The sequence below is a fragment of the Agelaius tricolor genome, unplaced genomic scaffold (genome assembly GCF_023055355.1).
Source record: "Agelaius tricolor isolate 1412-34295 unplaced genomic scaffold, bAgeTri1.0.p SCAF_27, whole genome shotgun sequence".
Taxonomy (NCBI): domain Eukaryota; kingdom Metazoa; phylum Chordata; class Aves; order Passeriformes; family Icteridae; genus Agelaius; species Agelaius tricolor.
This window is the reverse complement of record NW_027269287.1, coordinates 5,500,040-5,519,409: the sequence shown is the minus strand read 5'-3', so window position 1 is coordinate 5,519,409 and position 19,370 is coordinate 5,500,040. Positions and strand designations below refer to the sequence as shown.

General features: G+C 33.1%; 1 protein-coding gene across 6 annotated transcripts in view; it reads left to right on the top strand.

Annotated features, from left to right (window-relative positions):
* Nucleotides 1-19,370, top strand: part of MEF2C (myocyte enhancer factor 2C) — a 120,648-nt gene that overhangs the window by 37,405 nt on the left and 63,873 nt on the right. For 4 of the 6 annotated variants that reach the window (XM_071448669.1, XM_071448664.1, XM_071448665.1 and 1 more), the window contains 2 exons: nucleotides 6,567-6,764; nucleotides 18,976-19,179. In XM_071448669.1, the coding sequence (XP_071304770.1) occupies nucleotides 6,711-6,764; nucleotides 18,976-19,179 (258 nt within the window). In that variant the 5' untranslated portion in view covers nucleotides 6,567-6,710. The remainder of the gene's footprint in view (nucleotides 1-6,566; nucleotides 6,765-18,975; nucleotides 19,180-19,370) is intronic. The other 2 variants (XM_071448667.1, XM_071448666.1) reach the window with 1 other exon arrangement.

The window sequence follows — 19,370 nt, the reverse complement described above, 5'->3', positions numbered from 1 at the left end:
TATTTGAATTTGTAGTGGTCCAATTTCCCTACTCCATTTTCAGTCAGGTTCCCATTCCTAGCCACAGTCTCCATTTCATACCAACTAGGTAATTCAGTTTTCAATTCTTTATTTTTCCCCCCTTTTATTGTTAGTGTGTCCAATTGAATAAACTGTTATGCTTGACCAGTCTGAAGCACCGTATGGATCTTATTCCCTAAATGTTGGTCAGACTGCCATTATGTCTGTCTAGCTGCTCAGGGTACATCAGGGACTTATCATAAACATATAAACCTTTTCTTCAAACTATTTACTTTAATATTTTTTTTGCTTGGGTGATGCGTACACATGGAAATACCACTGAATAATTAGTGTAGTTTTAAAATTGACTCTTCACAGGTATTAATTTTATACTAACATTTCACTTAATTATTTTCCTTAAAATCTAATTAGTGTCTGCTATATTTGCTTTAGAAATCCAATACTCCTCTTCATTTTAGCCATCTTCAGAAGTGTTGTAAATTAGCCAGGTCTTCCTTTCTTCCTCAAACATAGCAGGCACGTATCTACTGGAGTCCAGGCAGCTAGTTTTCGTCTGGTAGCTGCTTCTTGTGGTCCACTGCTGCAAGGAATGTCTCATCACCTGCAGCAAATTCCATGATCACATGGAAGTATTTTGATCTTTTGTCATGGTTCTTTATCAGCATGACCAGGTTTGGTATAGCATGCATGCAACATTCATAAAATCTTCTACCACTGCATTGGATGGATGTCTATCAGCACATATTGTGAAAGATAAGCTAAAGTCACTCTTTTTCTTTCATACAGGCATGGATTGGCTTAAATAGAGAGGCGGCTACGGACAAGATATTCTGTGTCTGGATATCTCAGTCTCTTGAAAAGCAGGGTGTGTGGTACAGTGAAATACAGCTGTTGTTAGGAAGTTGTTAGGAATCTTCTCTGCTATTTTGGCAGTGATGTTTAGTTTGCCCCAAAAAACTTTTCAGGGGAATTTGCAAAACAAGAAACTCTTCCACCCATGATGCAGAAGTTCTGGCTCTGTGAGATAAGTTGGTACTGTATTTGAGTTATAAGCTACATAGGCCACAGTTGTCTGAAGCATTCTTACAATGTGTCTTCAGAAGTGCTTAATTCCAAATTTTAAAAAATAAATCACATTGCAAAATATTCTCATGGCTGTTCCAAGGCATAGAAAATAACAGCATTGATTAAGCCAGTAACTTAGCTGCAAGAAAGGAAATTTCTGCAATTCATTGCTATATTGTCATTATACTAGGAGTATGTTGAAATGTAAACATGCAAATAAAGTACAGCTCTGGAAGTTCAGATTTAAAATATACACATTTTACTATCCTTTATACAAAAACAAACAAATAAATGGACTATCAGTAGAAGTAATCTTATGAGTCCAGCAGATGATTTCAAAAGCAGTAGAAAAATTATTGAAATATGAATTCAAACCAAATACTTTAAGTTTTCTCTTAAAATTCTAAATAGCAATTTACATATTGGAATGATTTTATTGTTTGAAACTTTATGAACATTTTGCTTATTCCATAAGTCAGAAGTCAGGTTAAATAACTGATAATATAATAAGCCTTGATAGTTACAGATTACAAATATTTTCTTTATTTACAGATTTTTTGGTTTGACATACCATCTCTCTAGTAGTCTCTAGTACTTCATCTATTATAATTTTTCTGTTTTGGCTTGAATGTTTGTTTTATATTTCCTGTAGCCAAATGCATGATCTCCTGAGACTTAAATTTAGTCAATTAAAATTAACTCCCTTTCAACATTTTCGTATGGCAGTCTGCCCTTAGGATCAAAACACCAAAGTGTAGGTTACATTTAATTTCTAGATCAGAATGTTGTGGACAGATGTTTGAAAGCTTAAGATGACTCCAATTCATTTTTACATGGCTTTCTGCCTGGAGAAACATACTGTAGATCGTACCATTGCTGCTTTACTGATATATTGCCATGGTGATGACATATGTAATTTTATCACAACCTTCTGTCAATGGTCCAAACTCTGTCCTTTGTTATGATCATGCAAGCAAACCATCATGTAAATGTAAAGAATCACTTCTATCTTTAATGTCAGATGATTTCAGTCAGATAACTGAAATCACCTTTTCACCCTTCTCTGCATTTCTTTAAACTATATCCAACTCAAAGTGACAGTGAGTGATGTCTTCAATTGATACAGTATGCCCAGATGTTTCTTCATCGTGTAGCTGTCTTTATAGGTGTGTAGAACATAGGATTTTACAGAAACCATTTGAATGACCATTTCATCTTAATATGTGTCCCTTGTTGTCAATGTTCATGGTTACATTTTTGCAGCTAAGTTTTCATCCGAAAAGTAGATGATGTGTTCCTACTCCGTACATTCAAATTTTTAGACACAGATTCAAACCTGTTTGAGAAAACAGGTTTACATAAAAAGATTTCATAGACCTTTTAAGTTACTTTTATATATCAAGATAAAAATGGTAAGGGAAAGGGAACAGCACTTTTTTCTTTAATTCCTTATACAGCATAATAAAGAAAAAATTATTTTGTTCTTCAGTTTTAACTTAATTATTCAACTCAGAATGTAAGCTGCTTAATGGAGCAAGGACATCGTTATGACAAGTTTGTTACTTTTGTAAAGCAACCATGAAAATGTTATAAACTCTAGCACATTTTAATTTGGTTTTTCTCTGGCTGCCTTCTTTATTTTGTTTATAAGTAAAATATTTTTACTGTCTTGTTTTGATACTACTTATTTCTCCTGGTGTAACTGCTCAAAGGATTCTCTGTCTGGGGTGTTGCAGCAGAGCAAATTCAGACTGTTTTGCTCGGAGAAGGAAGTGGACAGTTTTGGTTCCCATTTTGCACTTCTGGAACAGTTTAGGGAAGGAAACACCTTTACACCTTTTATTGTTCGTGGTTGCTGACATAATATCCTTCCCTGACTGCTCTGTGCGTGCTTCCTGCCATTCTGTCAAGATTCTTCTCTGTTGCAGAGAAGGGATAGCGGGCGTGCATGTGTGTCTATGTGTGTGCATATGTCTGTGTGTCAGTGTTCAAAAGAGAGACAGTACTGGTCAAGTGATTTGCTACATTTTTCCTTTAGCCTCTTTTCCCTTCTCGAGGCTCAGATCAATCTTCTGTCAGCTACCACTGCCTTTTGCCAAATCATATAATGAATAGAAGACCGCCAAAAATAAAGTTCCTCTTTTTTAAAGCAGTCTAGTTTGTTTTGGTTTTGATTTTCTTTAACTTTTGGTTTGATTTTTTCTTTAACTACTTGGCTTTGCAAAAAAATGCAGAAAATTATAACAAAATAACATTTAACTCTGTGTTTCTTTAAATGTAATTTGTTTGCACATGATTAGAGTATTAAGCTGGAAGTTTTATGTGGAGCTACTTCAACAAAGCTCCTTTTTAATTTCATTTGGATAATTGAGGCCTGCAGTACTATTTCATTTTTGTAGTACATTCAACTTTTCTAGCCAATGTGCTTTATTAGTGTTAGTAAAATAACAATTTACCAGTTAACAGGGACTTTAAATACTTACTTATTACTGTAATAATAAACTTTAAATGCTTAATACTGCAATTCTTGGTTCTGCAAGAACTTTCAAAAGGTATTGAGAGTACTGATGAAGTCCTAAGCAGCCATGGGGATTTGCTGGTCTCCAGAGTTCTTTACATTCTGTTTGAATTAGAAATTACAAGCTTTGCAGGTTATAGCCCTTGCATGAGATGTCTTAATTTACTTATCTGAATTTCATTATTTGTGAATCAGTCCTATGATCTTTTTTATGTTTGTACTAATGAAATATAAAGAACTATGAGTTAACAAATAGTTCAAGAATAGCACTTGAAAGACTCTGTGTTGATAGGTGTGTGTGCGCTGGGGGGGGGGGCGGTTCTAAAAGGAAATTAATTTAATAGAAAAATTGAAAACCTTTTATTTAAAATTGGACTAGTAAGCAAAAGGCAAACTAGGACATATAGGAAGAAAGATTTTTTTTAATCCAGGCAAGAAAACCTAACTCACTGCCCATTGAAGCAAATTTATGTTTCTTTGCAAATTATATGTTTCATGCAGATGACCTAATTATAGGTTTTATACAAAATTCAGCTTATCAAGTCTTGCATGAATTACTTGAAACTAAATTTGTGTAGATCACAGGAATTTCAAGGTTCTGAGTTTAAACTGTCTGTAAAAGCTGTTGTTGTTTGAAGACTGGTCTTAAGTGTAGAACTGATAAGTGTGTGGGAGGGATCCTAAGGGCTCTTCTGCTATGATTTTTTATACTTCCTGACAGAGTTTTCTCTGTATTAAGTGATTTTTTTCTGAACTCACTAAGCATCTTGATCTGCAGAGCAGCTCATCTTCACTAACCAGCCACAACTGCTCTAATCTGCCCACCCTGACCTTCCACACTGCAGTGAATATCTTAGGTAGACAGTGCTGTAAACCAATAGCACCACTGGCCTCAGCTGAATGAAAGAAAAGGAAGTTATTCCATATGCCTTTACTGTGGATTAGAGTATGGGTTTGCTTCTGCAGAGAAAGACAGTTAGACTCTTTGAGTCCCGCATGTGCAGGGGAAACACCATTCTAATTTGTGCTTTGTGTTGGAGGTAAGACTATAGGAAAAACAGGAAAGAAACCCAAACCAAGGAAATGTAAAACTATTTCTAAAAATAGACTAGGTTTGTTTGTCAACACTGAAAATCAGATAAGACTGCCTAGCTTTGTTTGGAAAAGAAGCTTTTAAAAATACATTTACAAAATAATTTTATTTTAAATTTTTTGCCTTCTTTTTTTGTTGTTGCTGCAAATATGATCAACAACCCTTGTATCTATTTAAGCAGTGAGTAGCTATTGTTTTCAAATAGAAAATATAAATATAAAATATATATAATATATAATAATATAAATATAAAATATAAAATATAAAAAGCAGCTAAGAATTTTTGCAGTCTGTATTTTCTTATAGTTGCAATATGAATTATTCCACGTTCTGTGTTCTGCATTATGGTAATAATATACAAATATGCCCAGAAAATAATATAAAAAAGACATTAATATATAGAAATATAATAAATACTGTTCTTGAAGATTTGTTTTGCACAACAGATTAATTACACCATAGTGGCTCGCTAGAAAACTCAGACTGACTGCTTATTTGTTAATTTTTTTTTTCCTTAGAGTGATAAAACACTTGAACAACCTAAAGTTTAATGTATGGTATGTAAGAAAATCAAAAGAGAATTGAAGATCTAAAGGAGTGAGATCTAACTCTTCTACCTCATTAGCTTTGAATCAGAGCCAAATAATGGATTAAATGACCAGGATATCAGCTTAGTGTTATAAAATACTTTGTGAGAATTTATCAAGTTAGCTGAGATACTATAAGTTTAGAATAAATGAGGAAATGCCAGGCTCTGTTTTAAAATTACATTTTTTTTAATTCCAAGACAATATTTTTACTGCACTTCAAAAGAACATTTAAATTCATATTGTTCAGATTTCTTTTTCCTATTCTGTGTTTCAAAACCTTTGTGCTGTTCACTTAAAATATATAAGTGTTTTTGTGTTTTTTACCTTATACAAGACAAAATAATTTTTGTATTTTTAACTATTTCCATGGACTCTTTTATTATTAAAATAAAAGTATTTTATTGTTAAAATACTTTGGATATTATATAAATTAATTTTGTGGTCTATAACATTTTGTGAAATATGTTTCCTGCATTGTGTATTTTTATATACTGTACATTTCTCTCCTTAGCTCTGTGACAGAGCCAGTATTGTAAAACTCATGCGTTACTACAACAGTGAAAATATTTTTCAAAACATTCTTCATCTGCCTCTATTGTTCTGTTTTTATGAGAAAACATGTGTTTGCAGGTTAGAAATCCTTGTAGAACATTATAGAATTTACACTAAAATGAAATGACAGAAAAGGGCACTAGTGTTTTTTCACATACTATAATACGTGAAATATCTTCAGTAATATTTTCACTAATTTATAGTCTTAAAGAATAAAGCTAGGAACTTTGGATTCAAGGTAGCTGGCAACTCTTATAAATCAAATAACACTTAAATAAATGTCCATTGTATTTGCATAAGGAGGGAAATTATCACCTCTGCTATCAAAGTGCAAAATTATTTTCAGAAATAAATTAGCTGGCCTGCTTAGCATACATAGATACAGAATAGTTTATTAACTCTCTGATTTAGGTAATTTTTCATATTAGAGCTGTGAGTGATATTTAAAATTAGAGACATTAATTCCATTAAAATTTTCACTACTTGTACTTCAATTTTTTTCTTTATTTCTTGATATATTTGTATTTGGTGTTTTCTTTCATAGAAATAACCCTTTGAATAATTTTTTTTTTTCTTCTGTGCATTACTTTTTTAATAGGTGCAGTAAATTTTAGTTCAAATTTACTCGTACACTAAACTATAATGAGGATGCTTGGCCAGTTTCATGTAATAACTTTCTTCTGGTTATCAATTTCATGGTAACATTTGATTTCCTTTCTGTGTTTAGCAGGAACGGATGCAGGGGACTGTGAACTGAGTGGTGCAAGTGCTGAAGAAGGAGGTTTGTTTTGAGGAAACAGGAAAGAGGAATAAAAGAGAAGGGAAAAATACGTAATTTTAAGGAAGAAGAAGAGAAAAAAAAACGGGGACTATGGGGAGAAAAAAGATTCAGATTACAAGGATTATGGATGAACGTAACAGACAGGTGAGTTGAAAAAATACCTGACTTAAGCATCATATTATATTTATAAGGTAACTTATTATTAAAGGTGATTAAAAAGTGATAAGTCTGTGTACCTATGCATATACCAACATGTACATATACATAATGTATGTTAGACTATCAAAGAAAAAATACTTTTGTAAGGAGCCTGAAACCTCACACACAGTGTTTTCAAGTTCAGTAACATGCACAGTTAGGAAGTTATTACTTGAAGACTTTATTCTATAAAGACTGCTGGGTGTGCTCTACTTGCTTTGAGTTCAGTCTGGAATATACATGGTTAAGCACACCTGTGAGTTGCTACAGGACACAGGCTTTTAGTACTCTATTTTTTGAACTGTGTTCAATATGAGTTATTATAATATGAGCACTTTCATTTAAATTCAGACATCCCAATTCTTGAAGGTGAAGGTGCTCCTTCACATTCGCAGTGTCTTTATTTTTACCTCCTTCATATAAAAAAGATTCTACTTCATAAAAAAGTTTCCTCTTTTTCTGTCTGAATTTTAAGAAGAATTTAAGCAGCCTAACACATTCTAAAACCCACATACAATAATACTAGAATGTTGAAGTCATAAAACCAAGTGACCATCACTATTTAGCTAAGGCTAAATAGGTCCAATAGGACAGATTACTAATTTTTAACTCTGCTTTAAATAAAATGGTTAGGGAGCTATCACATATTATCAACACTATCTCTGGTAGTTGAAATATGATCATTTAGGAATTAGGAAATTTTCTTCCCTGTGGTCACAAATATAAAATTCAATAACTGATATTTTCAAATAATATTGGTGAAAATTGCTGCTGTTTACATTTGATGAAAATGAATGGATGTGGATGTTTTGTTGAATCTGGAGATCCACAACTGTCATAATCTCTCCACATAACTATTTAATACTGTGTTTAATGTTCTTCCTACCCCTGGCTGCAATTTAGGAATAATCTTCAGTAGCTGATTTTTAAGAACTTGATACTGAGTTACTATTAATATAGTAGTACTACTAATTTCATCTATAAATTTCTTCATATCCTTAGGGATTTTCTTAAGAATCTGTTAGTCATGGAGGATTTTATGAAGCCTTAAAAAACTCAGCCTAAGCATAACAACAAATAATAGTCCTTAAAAGAATTTTTAAAAATTGTAGTGCTAGTAGTAACTTGTGATCTCTATGGCAGAAAATCATGTGTAACAGCAAAATGTTCCTTATGATGGATGCATTTAGTGTTTTCCCTAAAAGTTGCCTGTTTTTGTAAGACAGGCTAAAAAGCAATAATTCTAAGAATGTATAAATGTAATCATATGTATTTTAATTGTCTTATAGCATGGAGTTAAAATTGGATGTTAACTATTAAATTGAATTTATTATAAATATTAAGTCAGTAGTTGTTTGAAACTTTCCCATGCTATAATGGCTTCTTTTTGAAGGGAACCTGAATTATTTTGTAAATGATACCACAAAATTTTGCCATTCACAGCATTAGTTCATACAACAAGTTTCAGTCTCAACTTGCCTGCTCAAATATAGTATTTACAGAGATTTTAGCCCCACTTCTGTAAAGAAAACACTTTAAAAAGGTTAAATATACTTTTTAAAAAAGGAGACAGCTAGTCTTCAAATTATTCACAGTAGAGTTTCAGGAATTACAGAATCAGTTTTGGAACTAATTATGAATAAAACTGTAACACTAGACTACTAACAACTGTAGTGTTAGTGCAGGAAGTGTTTGTTTCACTAGCATTTCTTAGATTCATAGAATCACAGAATGGTTTGGATTGGAAGAAACCTATTTCCAACTCCATTGCCATGAGCAGAGACTCCTTCCAAAAGACCAGGTTGCTCAAAGCCTGACCTCATACACTTCTAAGGAACAGGGCAGCCATAGTTTCTGTTGTCAAACTGTATGTGTGCTTCAGCACCCCCACAATAAAGAATTTTTTCCTAATGTCTAATCTAAACCATCTAAACCTACTCTCTGTCAGCTTGAATACATTCCCCCCTGTCCTGTCACTCCACGCCCTTGTAAAAAGTCCCTCTCCCTCTTTCTTGTAGACTCCCTTCAGGTACTGGAAGGCTGTAGTTTAGTTCCAGTCTTCTCTTTTCCTGGCTGAACAATCCCAATTCAATATTTGCTAATGTATCTTAGCCACTGTGAGGCTGGAGGTAGATTTACATTATTTTACTTTCCAAAATTGTCTTGAGTCTGCTTCTTATTTCTACTAATATATTAATGATAATTTTTAAAAAATTTCTACTGACTTTATCTTGCATTTCGTGCCCTGATTTAAAGCTCAATGAACCAAATGAAAAGATTTTCATCGTTTCATTGGACTATGGTATTAGGCTTTTTAATTTTAGTAGTATATATGTGATTAAATACAACTGGATTTTTAATAATAGCTGATTGTTTTAACAATTTATATGAGATGTACTCTTTCACAAACCTCACTGGTTCTTAAAATATTGCTGCTCTAGCATCGCAGCATCAGTTTGTTTCCTAACTTGCACATTTCCAGTAATCTTAAAATATGAACTTACTTCTATTCCTATTTTGTCTTCTTATTTGATTGGATAAACATATTTTTAAAAAAAAGATTAAAATGTTGCACCAGACAAAAATAGTTAAAATTTTTTGATTAGCAAAGCTAAGATACCAGCTCAAGCACAGTTCCACAAAGCACCTATTTGTAGCTCCATTTACAGATGGAGATATTTTCTTTCTCCCTCACCAAAAAACATTTGCAAGAACAGCATCAAGTGGCTTGGCTAGAAACTGCCTTATTGTTTGTTGCTTACATTCAAACACATCATGGTTTCACAATACAAGGTATGTTATATATGATATACCTGGATGGTGCATCCTCAACTGTTCTCAAGCACATAAATCCTCTACAGTACGGCACATGCTGGTAAAAATACGTGGAACATGTGTCAAATGAGGAGCTATAGCAGTAGTTTTATTATTCTGTCTCCTCTCCTAGTGCGAAGGTGAATCTATTTGGAAATCAGAATATTTATAAAATGGTTCAAGTTGCTACAAGGTCCAAGGAGCAGAATTCTTGTCCTTGATTTTCCACTCAATTTCCCAGCCTCCTTTATGTCAGCCACTGAATGATGTACTTGTTTTCTGTGTGAAAAAGCTATTTTCTTCCACACTACTATCTGCTATAGTAGAAGACTCCCCTACACTTCAAAGTGCTTGTATTAGTGGATTGGGAAGGACAAAAATAGAGTTGATCTCCCTTCAAGAGAATTTCTTCTGAGCAAGTCTAGTTGGTTGGATTTGTGCACTTTAGTGACCATACTGGTAATAAAAGTCATTTCAAACTACCCAGAGTCATATTTTTGGCTGCAAATATCACAGACGTGCACAATTTGAGGATACAATCTGTGCTTTTCCAGAAGCTATTTTAAGCTTTGACTTTTTGGGATAAATTAAAGGGAAAGGGCTTCAGTTAAGTCATTAGAGGCCCAGTCCTTTACCCTGGCCTGCTTAAGAGTTCTCACATTATTGAGTGACTAGTGAATGCAGAATTCAGGACTTCAACTGGCAGAAACCATTAATTTAATGATGTTTCTTGTGAGCTGCAAGTTGGCTATATTTTTCTAGTCCTCATTGATACTTTATGGTGACAAAGATGGCACAAATGTTTGACGCTATGAATGATCATGGATTTTCTTTGGTTGGAAAGGTTTCAGACTACCTGAAAAATTCCCTTTCACTGTTTTTTGACACATGTAGAAGGAAAATGAATAACTGCCAGGCCTAGATTAAATATTTATTTCTTTTGTGTGATTTGGTTACTACCATAGCATTAAAGATAAATCAAAACTCTCAAGTGAATCCTGTTATAATTAGACAATGTGACCAAATATTTTCTTTTTATTCCAGTGGTAATTCATGGATAATATGGTCTTTATAAATGTATACCAGGAATGAATCCCTGGTAATATTGTTCAGGCTCAACAAGGTTGTGAAGTTGTGCTAGCTTTGTCAACAGATCATTTAAATAGACTGTGACTGCTTACATAGTAGTTCCACCATCAGCAGAATCAATAGCATTTTGGCAAATAGCCAAAAATGTTAGCATTGAAATCTGATGCTAGAAGTTCCTGACTGCTACAAGTTCTTTCTGCAGAAATTTCAATTCAGCAGATTGGAGAAGAATTCTGGTAACACTTCTAGGATGGTTAAAAAAAGAAAAAGAGGGAGATCACTTGGGAAAACTTGTGAACCTTATTTTCCTGTTTTCTTAATTGAAAGAAATAATTTATCTACCTTTGCTATGGTCAACATATGAAGGAAAAATAGTATTCCTCTCTCACACAAAAGTCCTTGTGTTTTTTCTGGGTTTTGTATAAAGGTGAAATATTTTGTTTATAATGATAGCCTTTTTCGGTCTGCTTCAGATGAAGACCATCTGAAATTTTTTGCAGCCATCCAGACAGAGCTGTCCAGACCTAAAATACATAGGCGTAATGACATAAATGATATTGTCTTACTGTTCTACAAGGTCTCTCACAAAATATCTCATTAAATCTATGGTCTGTAAGCTAAATCCAGAGGTATATTGACCCAAGAATGAGGGCATATTGACCCAATGATTTTCTGGTGTCAGATCTGGAACACTATCTTGCATTTAATCCCCATTTTTTGTCTAATTAGTATTAGGAAATATGAAGCCTTACATCGTGATTTTTCTGTCCCTTTGATTTTCTTGCTCATTAGTTTTGCATTTTTTCCTGCTTCTGAAGAGCGACAATTACAACTGAGTTTTTCATATCTAATGATTCTGCACAGCATTAATTTCTTTCAATTTGTAATGAGCTGCTGGGATCTTAACTTCTGTTAAATACCATAGTAAGTCTAGAATTCAATATTAAGGTGTTTGACATTGAGACACCCTTTTTAAAGCATCATGTCTGTGTAAATCTGTAGGGTATAACAATAACATACACTTCTGTTTAAATTTTTCATGCCCAGACTTTTTACCATTCTCTAATTTCAGAATATCTGTAAAGCTATAAACTGAGCATTATTGAGTTATCAGCTCAATAGAGAACAAATCAAATCAGGTATTAAAGGAAAGTTTTGGGGCAAGGGAAGAATATCCTGGAAGGAAGTGACCATTTGCAGGAAGACCTAGATTTGTTCTACTGACTTTGATACCTAATGCTTCTAGTTTCAAAAATAATTTCAACCTCATGTATCTATTTTTGTCTGTGCTTCAGCTCTATTTAAAAGGAAAGGTTAAGAGACTATTGTCTGAATCAGAAGTTTCCCTGTTGAAAGAGCAAAGAACCTTGAATATTAATGCAAACATGAGCACAAGATAAAAAACATTTTCTCCACCTATTTACTTATAGTTTCATTATTCCTTCATGGAGCATCTTCATTTTATCCTAGACACAACATTTCACCACCTGTCTCCAGGGAAATGTTTTCAGATGAAAACATAACTGCTTGACAATGCATCTAAGCATAATTTTTTGTTCAATTAACCTTTGTCTTAAAAATCACACATTTTATCTTTTACATATTTTTATTAATTGCTTATATTATATTTAACACAGATATATACTTGAAATATAGCATTAAAATTAGACAGTGACCCTGGTTTTTCAGAGGTAAAGTCAGGTTTCTGCAAGAAAATAGTTGCACTCTAAGTTTTCAAGACTCCTAATTTGTGGTGATCTGTACAACTCTGGCAACATTTTTCATGTTATTCCAGACTACCTGAGAAGTAAAATTTTAACAGAGCTACTGAAAGGAACCATGGATTTCTAGAATGCAATATTTTGAGGTTAAATGTACTTGTATTTCAGATTGATGTTCTAAGCATAATTTGGAGTGAATCATCCTAAGGTAAATATTTAGGTCAAATTACTTTTAATTTGAAGTGTGAGCAAGAAGCCTAAGTAAAGAGAGTGCAATACATCTGCCAACACAGCAGAGCGGAAAAATAGTGCAGACACAGGCACAGTCTTGCTGTCTTGCAATGAATGGTTTAGAAAGCCCTGGGGGAGAAAGAGCTAGAAGTGGGAAGCAGAACTGAAGCCATTGTGGAGAGGAAGAAGTTACACTCTTCCTGTTATGACAGGAAATGCAGACAAATGTGCTTCCTGACCATTTGCTCAGCAGGGAATGAAATATTCTTTGACCTTTACCTTATGAACATTTTAGCAGCACAAAACTTATAAACATGTTTTTTCTATAAACATATGTTTGTATCTGCCATAACTGGCGATAGCATACAAAAAAAAAAAGTCAGCTTTTGTGTATATTGTGTCAGCTACTGTGTATTTGAGATTTTTTTTTTTGCCTAAAATTTGTACATATCTGTAGATCTGTCTATAAAGGACATAATCATATCTCTGTATTCAACAAAAGGAAGTGAAGCATCAAAGATTAGCCTTTATTTTTTTTTCATTCCTGTTTGGTCTTAGATCTTAATTTATAAATTAAAAGGAGAAGCATATTGATACTGGCTGACCTCCTAATTTTTGAGGTTGCTGTATCATCTTTAATCAATATATCTTTCAATTTTATCCCTCCTTTTTTTGTTTACACATAAAAAACTTACAGGATTGACCCTCATGACTTGGATTTGGGCAGACTGAATAGTATCACTACTTTAAGTACTTGACCTGGTATTTATGCACAATAAAAATGTGGTGTAACATACAAAGCCTTCTTTTTTATATGGGTTAATCATGAACATTTTATTTGTTATGGCTATAATTTTAGAGCATCCTCTTAGAACTCCTCTTTATCTGGACTATTCATCAAGTCATAGCACAATATGCTTGGGGCTTTCTGGGACAATAGCCCATTTACCAGCATAAATCAATGCTGTCTCATCCCTGTAAATTATGCTGGAGGGTTATAAGAACACAGAAGCAGTCTGCTGAAAGTCTTTTATTTAATGTGGTATGCCCAACTATTGCATAAAGGAAGATTTATCTAGATTAAATTCTGCACTAGTGCTGTTCACCACTCCCTTTAGAGAGTTACTGTAAATATTGTTTCAGCCAGACCTCTTCATATGAGAAATGGTTCTAAACAAGAATCAGGGGAAAATAAAAGGAAAAAGGGAAGAGAGAATATGACAACAGTTTTTGCCTCTCCAGTAGTTATTTGATGTTTCATCGGGATAGGCTTGGGTGCTTGGCAGTGACATTTTAGTGAAGAGCCCCTCTGATTACATATGGCCAACTTGGCCTTATGTTTGAAGTGGATAGACTGCTCACATAGTATCTCCTATTTATCACATGCATCATATCTACTGTGCTTGTTTGCTCTAGTCCCTGTGTCAGAAATTTAGACATTCCAGATGAAATAAGGACAAACAGCTAACATTTATTTTTGACAACATGGTGCCAATATCAGATACTTCTGTGCATCAGTGATCCCTCTTCTTCACCTGTTTAATGGCAGGAAATATACTTGGGAAGCATTTGTGAAAATTCTGTGTCTCTCATTTTCCTATGTCAGCAACTATATATCTGTATAGTCAGAATAGGAAGAAGTAAGGAGAGCACTGATATTCTGACACTGGCTGGACTGAATCACTTGAAACACCGCTACTTTGGAAATATAGTGTTAGCACATATATTGTGATTGCTAGTGACACATATGGAGTGATGTTATGGGTCAGCCTCTCATAGTTTGTGAAATTTCAGAAAAAATTATTCGAAGAATCCAAATTAAAACTAAAGCTAAACTGAACTGAACTAAACTAATCCCAAACCAACTCCCATCAAAAGAAAGACACAATCATCATGTGGCAAAAAACATAGATCATGTATCCTTAAGGTTGTATTCAGTAAATGAGAATATTTATGGATGCTTCTGTTTCTTTACTGGTATATTAAAATGTATAAGAATTATAAAATTGTTGTTACAAATTTACTTAAAGAAAGACTATTTCCTGTAGCTAGCATCCCAATATACAAACCCACATAGCTAAATTAAAATTTAGGCAGATGAAAGAATTTTTAACTGTAACCAAGTGACAGTATCTTCTAATTTATATAGTTTAAGTAAGTTTAATTTAATAATGATTGAACAAGAAAGTCTTCTCTGCACCAAATTGCGCTCTAAATTGGGCATATCATTGTGTGACATGCACACTCAAATTCAAACTCTCTACAGATTCACTTGCAAATATAGACTAGGGCATTTGAAAGCTGTTTCCAGGGAACTGAAGAGCCAGAGTTGTAGTTGAAAATCACCCTTTTAACAATTCTCTTTATCCAATGCCTTTCTTTTAGCACATTTCACCGTTAGTTAGAATTTCATCCAAAATATATAAAAAGCTCACCTTGATTTCTATCAAGGAAATTGAAAGTTAACTACTTCACTAAGTATTTTATAATCAAGTAATGTCTTGATTAGCTCACACCATACAAAGTCATAAGCACTAATGCTTATTCATATACAAAAATGCTTCAGACTTTAGTAACCTATCTTCTTGATACCACCATTCTTATCAAGAGAACATTTAAAATAAATAAATAAAAATTAAATAAGTAGAATAACTAGAGTTTTAAGACAAACATAAAAGACTAGTGGGTTTTGAGTTAATACAAAGGGATGGAATTTTGGTAGGATGCAGAAATAATTTTGGTGATCTCCACACCCTGCTGTTTTTGTAATATATATAAAACAATGCATTCAAGCATCTCATACAAGTATTTAGAAACTGTATCATTGTCAAAACCCTCATTTTTTATATGCACATGCTTAAAAAGATTTTAAAGACCATTGAATATTTGCCTCCTATCTGTTCCACTTCCACTCCACTTTAATTTTTCATTATTTTCACCCTGTCATTATAAAATATTCTATCCTGCAAAAGGATCTCTTTTTTAGGTAGATTTCTTACCTAAAAATCCGCAAATTAGCAGTGATTTAGATAGTGGGGATAATTAAGCATATGTTCACTAATATTGTCAGGAAATAACATGTAGTGATTTGATTCTTGATGCTGAAAAAATTAAATGTTACAGAGATATTGAAGAGTATACATTTTTGGGGGGCATCTTTTTTGAAATATGTTGATGAATTTTCTCACTGTGTTTTCCTTCAGTGTCACTAGCATTGTTTATGTCAAATGACAAAATGACATTGTCAGTTGTTATATGACACTACCAAGACTTTCAACACAAATTATAAGACTATGTCAACACGTGAATTTTTTGGTGATGTTTGTGTTCAACAAACTGTCTTGTTAATTATCAGCACTAAGTCAGTTCAAGCATAATCAGAGATTTTTCAGTGAAGATTCCACACTCCCTTCCAACTAGACAAATGAGAAGTATTAAATAATTTATGCTATTTTTACCTCTCAACAAACCCTTTTCTTTACAAGAATATTATCAGGTACCTTAGAAAATATTTATTAGATGGTGTTTAATTTTAATATTTTTTGGTGTGGACAAGAGTGGTTCACATAGCAAATGGTGAACAAATCAAACAAATAAAGTTAAATAATAAAAATTCTGTTTATTTATATTGCTCATAAAAGTATTTTAGCATATGGCATATTCATATTCGTTATGTAGCCACACAGAAGAATGCATGCAAAAAGCTAATTTTGTTTTTTAAATGGCTTGAAGAGTATTAGTAATTTTTTCTGAAGTCACTGACACGACATTTCACTGTACATTTGAAAAGTTCTCTAAAATAAACTGTTATAAAAGCATAATAAATTTACATCTATGTATATGAATTATGTACGCGTAAAGATAAACCACTATGAATTACATATTCAAGAATTAAAATTCCAAATCACATGTAGTGAAACAGTAGTAGACACAATTGCCTTTAATTCATTAATTATCAGTTACAGAAGTCTTTATCTGGTCAATTTAGAAAATATTAGGAAGATAATATAGGAAGATCAAGAAATTAAAACCATATCAAATTCAGAGTAATTATGATTGTGTATTAAAGAAAGATTAAATGAAGATCTAGATTATTCATTGTTCTGGTTTGTGGGGTTTTTTTACTGTCCATAAAATATAACTCTAACCAGTATCACTTTGGTGATAAGTATCATAAATTAAGTATCTCCTGTGCACCACAGCCAGGTGGTTTTTCAAAATATTAAGGCATTTTACTTTACAATGAACACAAGCACTGGCTTTAAGGATATTTTTGTACTGGGGTGGACTTGAATGAAAAGCATGCTAAATGCAGAGTACTCCACCTACAGCACTGTGGTCAAAAAGTTGACTGAAAAGCATGTTAGATGCAGAAAAATATGTTGAATTAGTACATTTTATTTTCTGTATCACTAATTATTTCTAAAACAAGCTTTTGTATATAGATACATAACTATATATATCTCTATCTTTCAAGCATTTAATTGCATTTTTGTGTAATCAGAGAAACCATTAAAAGAGTATTTTGAAGACAACATTATTATTATTATTATTATTATTATTATTATTATTATTATTATTATTATTATTATTATTATTATTTAGAATTTGAGTGGAGTTTTGTTACCTATCTCATTATTCATTCCAAATATCAAAAACCATGATAAACAAATTTAGAAAGAATTATAAGTTATGCATACTTGAGACTAGTGCTCTAGAAAGTGGGGGGTTTTTTAATGCTTGAATAATTGTGTTTAATAACAGTCCATCTTTTCTTAACAGTATGTTGACAGAAGTTAAAGTTACCAAAATTAAAATAAAAGGAATAACATTCGGTATGCATTTAGGAGAATAAGTGCTCACAGTATGGACACAAAGCCTCGTCTTTCTGAGAGAATCTAATAAATAGGGATTAGCAATACTTAAAAAGTTACATTTTCCTTGGCCTGATATGTTGGGATTTTAAGGTAGTCTGAGGCTGCACTTAGCATTAACTTGTGACAAGTGTGTCAAGAAGTGTGACAAGTTAAAACACTAGCCATATGAATCTCAGACAGACAAATCTTGCTACAGCATTAATGTGCAGAGGTGCCACTGTTTATGGGTGTATAAGGGATGGTAGCAACAAATGTAGAATCAGGCAGACCAATAAACTTGGTGGTGCGCCTGTTCTTGACATACCAAGTACCTTGACTATGAGTTAAATTCAATTGATTATAGGCTTAGCAGAACCATTTTTGTCCTAAAGATTCCTGTCAATGAAAAATATGTAAGAGAAATTGCACATATGAAGAAACAGAGGAGAAAAATTCAACCATACAATTAGCTTAAACAGTTCGTAGTAGTTTAGTATTTCAAGTCACATGTGTAACTGGAACTTGTAACCTAGTGCAGAAAAGCAAATAAAAAATTTTTTGATGTGAGGGTCTTTCATTGTAAAAACAATCCCTGTGGAAAATTATGGTTTTGAAGAGAATAATTATAATTTTCATACTGCCTGGATTTTGCTTTATGTAGGGGTATTTGCTGGCCTACTTAGAACTTGCAAGCAAATCCCTATTTCTTTTCTATATAATATGACCTAAAGCCCTTTGTACTAAAAATGCCAGTTCATATTCCTAAGCATATGGCTTGAAATGAAATAAAATATATGTGTGTGTTCAGAAAAGACTTTGTTTCAAAGGCTGCTGACCAGATATTTTCTTCTTTCGTGCTTTATAATTCTCTTTTCTCATGAGTGCCATTTTTCACACTAGATATTTCTTCAAAAGTATCATGAGTGTATGAGCAATGAGCAATGTATCTCTTTTGGAATACTTAAATGATTAGGAAATAATTTCTTTGCTTCAAAGCTAGCAGGATTTGGGGGACTTGAAGTCAAAGTCAATTGAAAAAATCAGAATTGACTGCACTTGTTTAAAGTATTTACAGCTGCTCATCTGAGATGCATTTTGCAAATATTAATGGGAAAGTTGTATGCCATCTAAAGGATATCTGAATTTAAAAGTTAAATTTGCAGTCTCAACACTTCATAGCACCAGTAAATGAAAATAGTCCTTACCTGTTTCTCAAGTTTAGTGCAATGATAATTAGGTATTTCTCGCTTGTGTAATACATACAACACATATATATTCTATTTTGGAACTCTTTTATGTTTATTGATTTGTTTTCTGAGCATGTTCAAGAGCATGTTCAATTCAAAGACAAAGCACTCAGACATTATAACTCCAAAAAAAAAAGGAGAAAGACTACAGAGAGCAACTTGTGGTTTTCTGATGGACCTTTTTTGCTTTTCTTTCCAGGTGACTTTTACGAAGAGGAAATTTGGGTTAATGAAGAAGGCTTATGAGCTTAGTGTTCTGTGTGACTGTGAGATTGCTCTAATCATCTTCAACAGCACCAACAAACTGTTCCAGTATGCCAGCACTGATATGGACAAAGTGTTGCTGAAATATACGGAGTATAATGAGCCACATGAGAGCCGAACAAATTCAGATATTGTTGAGGTAAGAGTTTGTGTTCTGCTCTGAGATGGAGGTGCTCCAAGTAGGTTATATCTTCAAGTGACATAGCAGCAGGAGAACAGAACAAGACAGTGGTGTATTAGCTTGAGCACTGGAGGTGACAAAGACAGAGCTGCAGGAAATCCACATCTTTTGTGAGCATTTTATCCTTCTGAGTCTTGCAGAAACTTCTG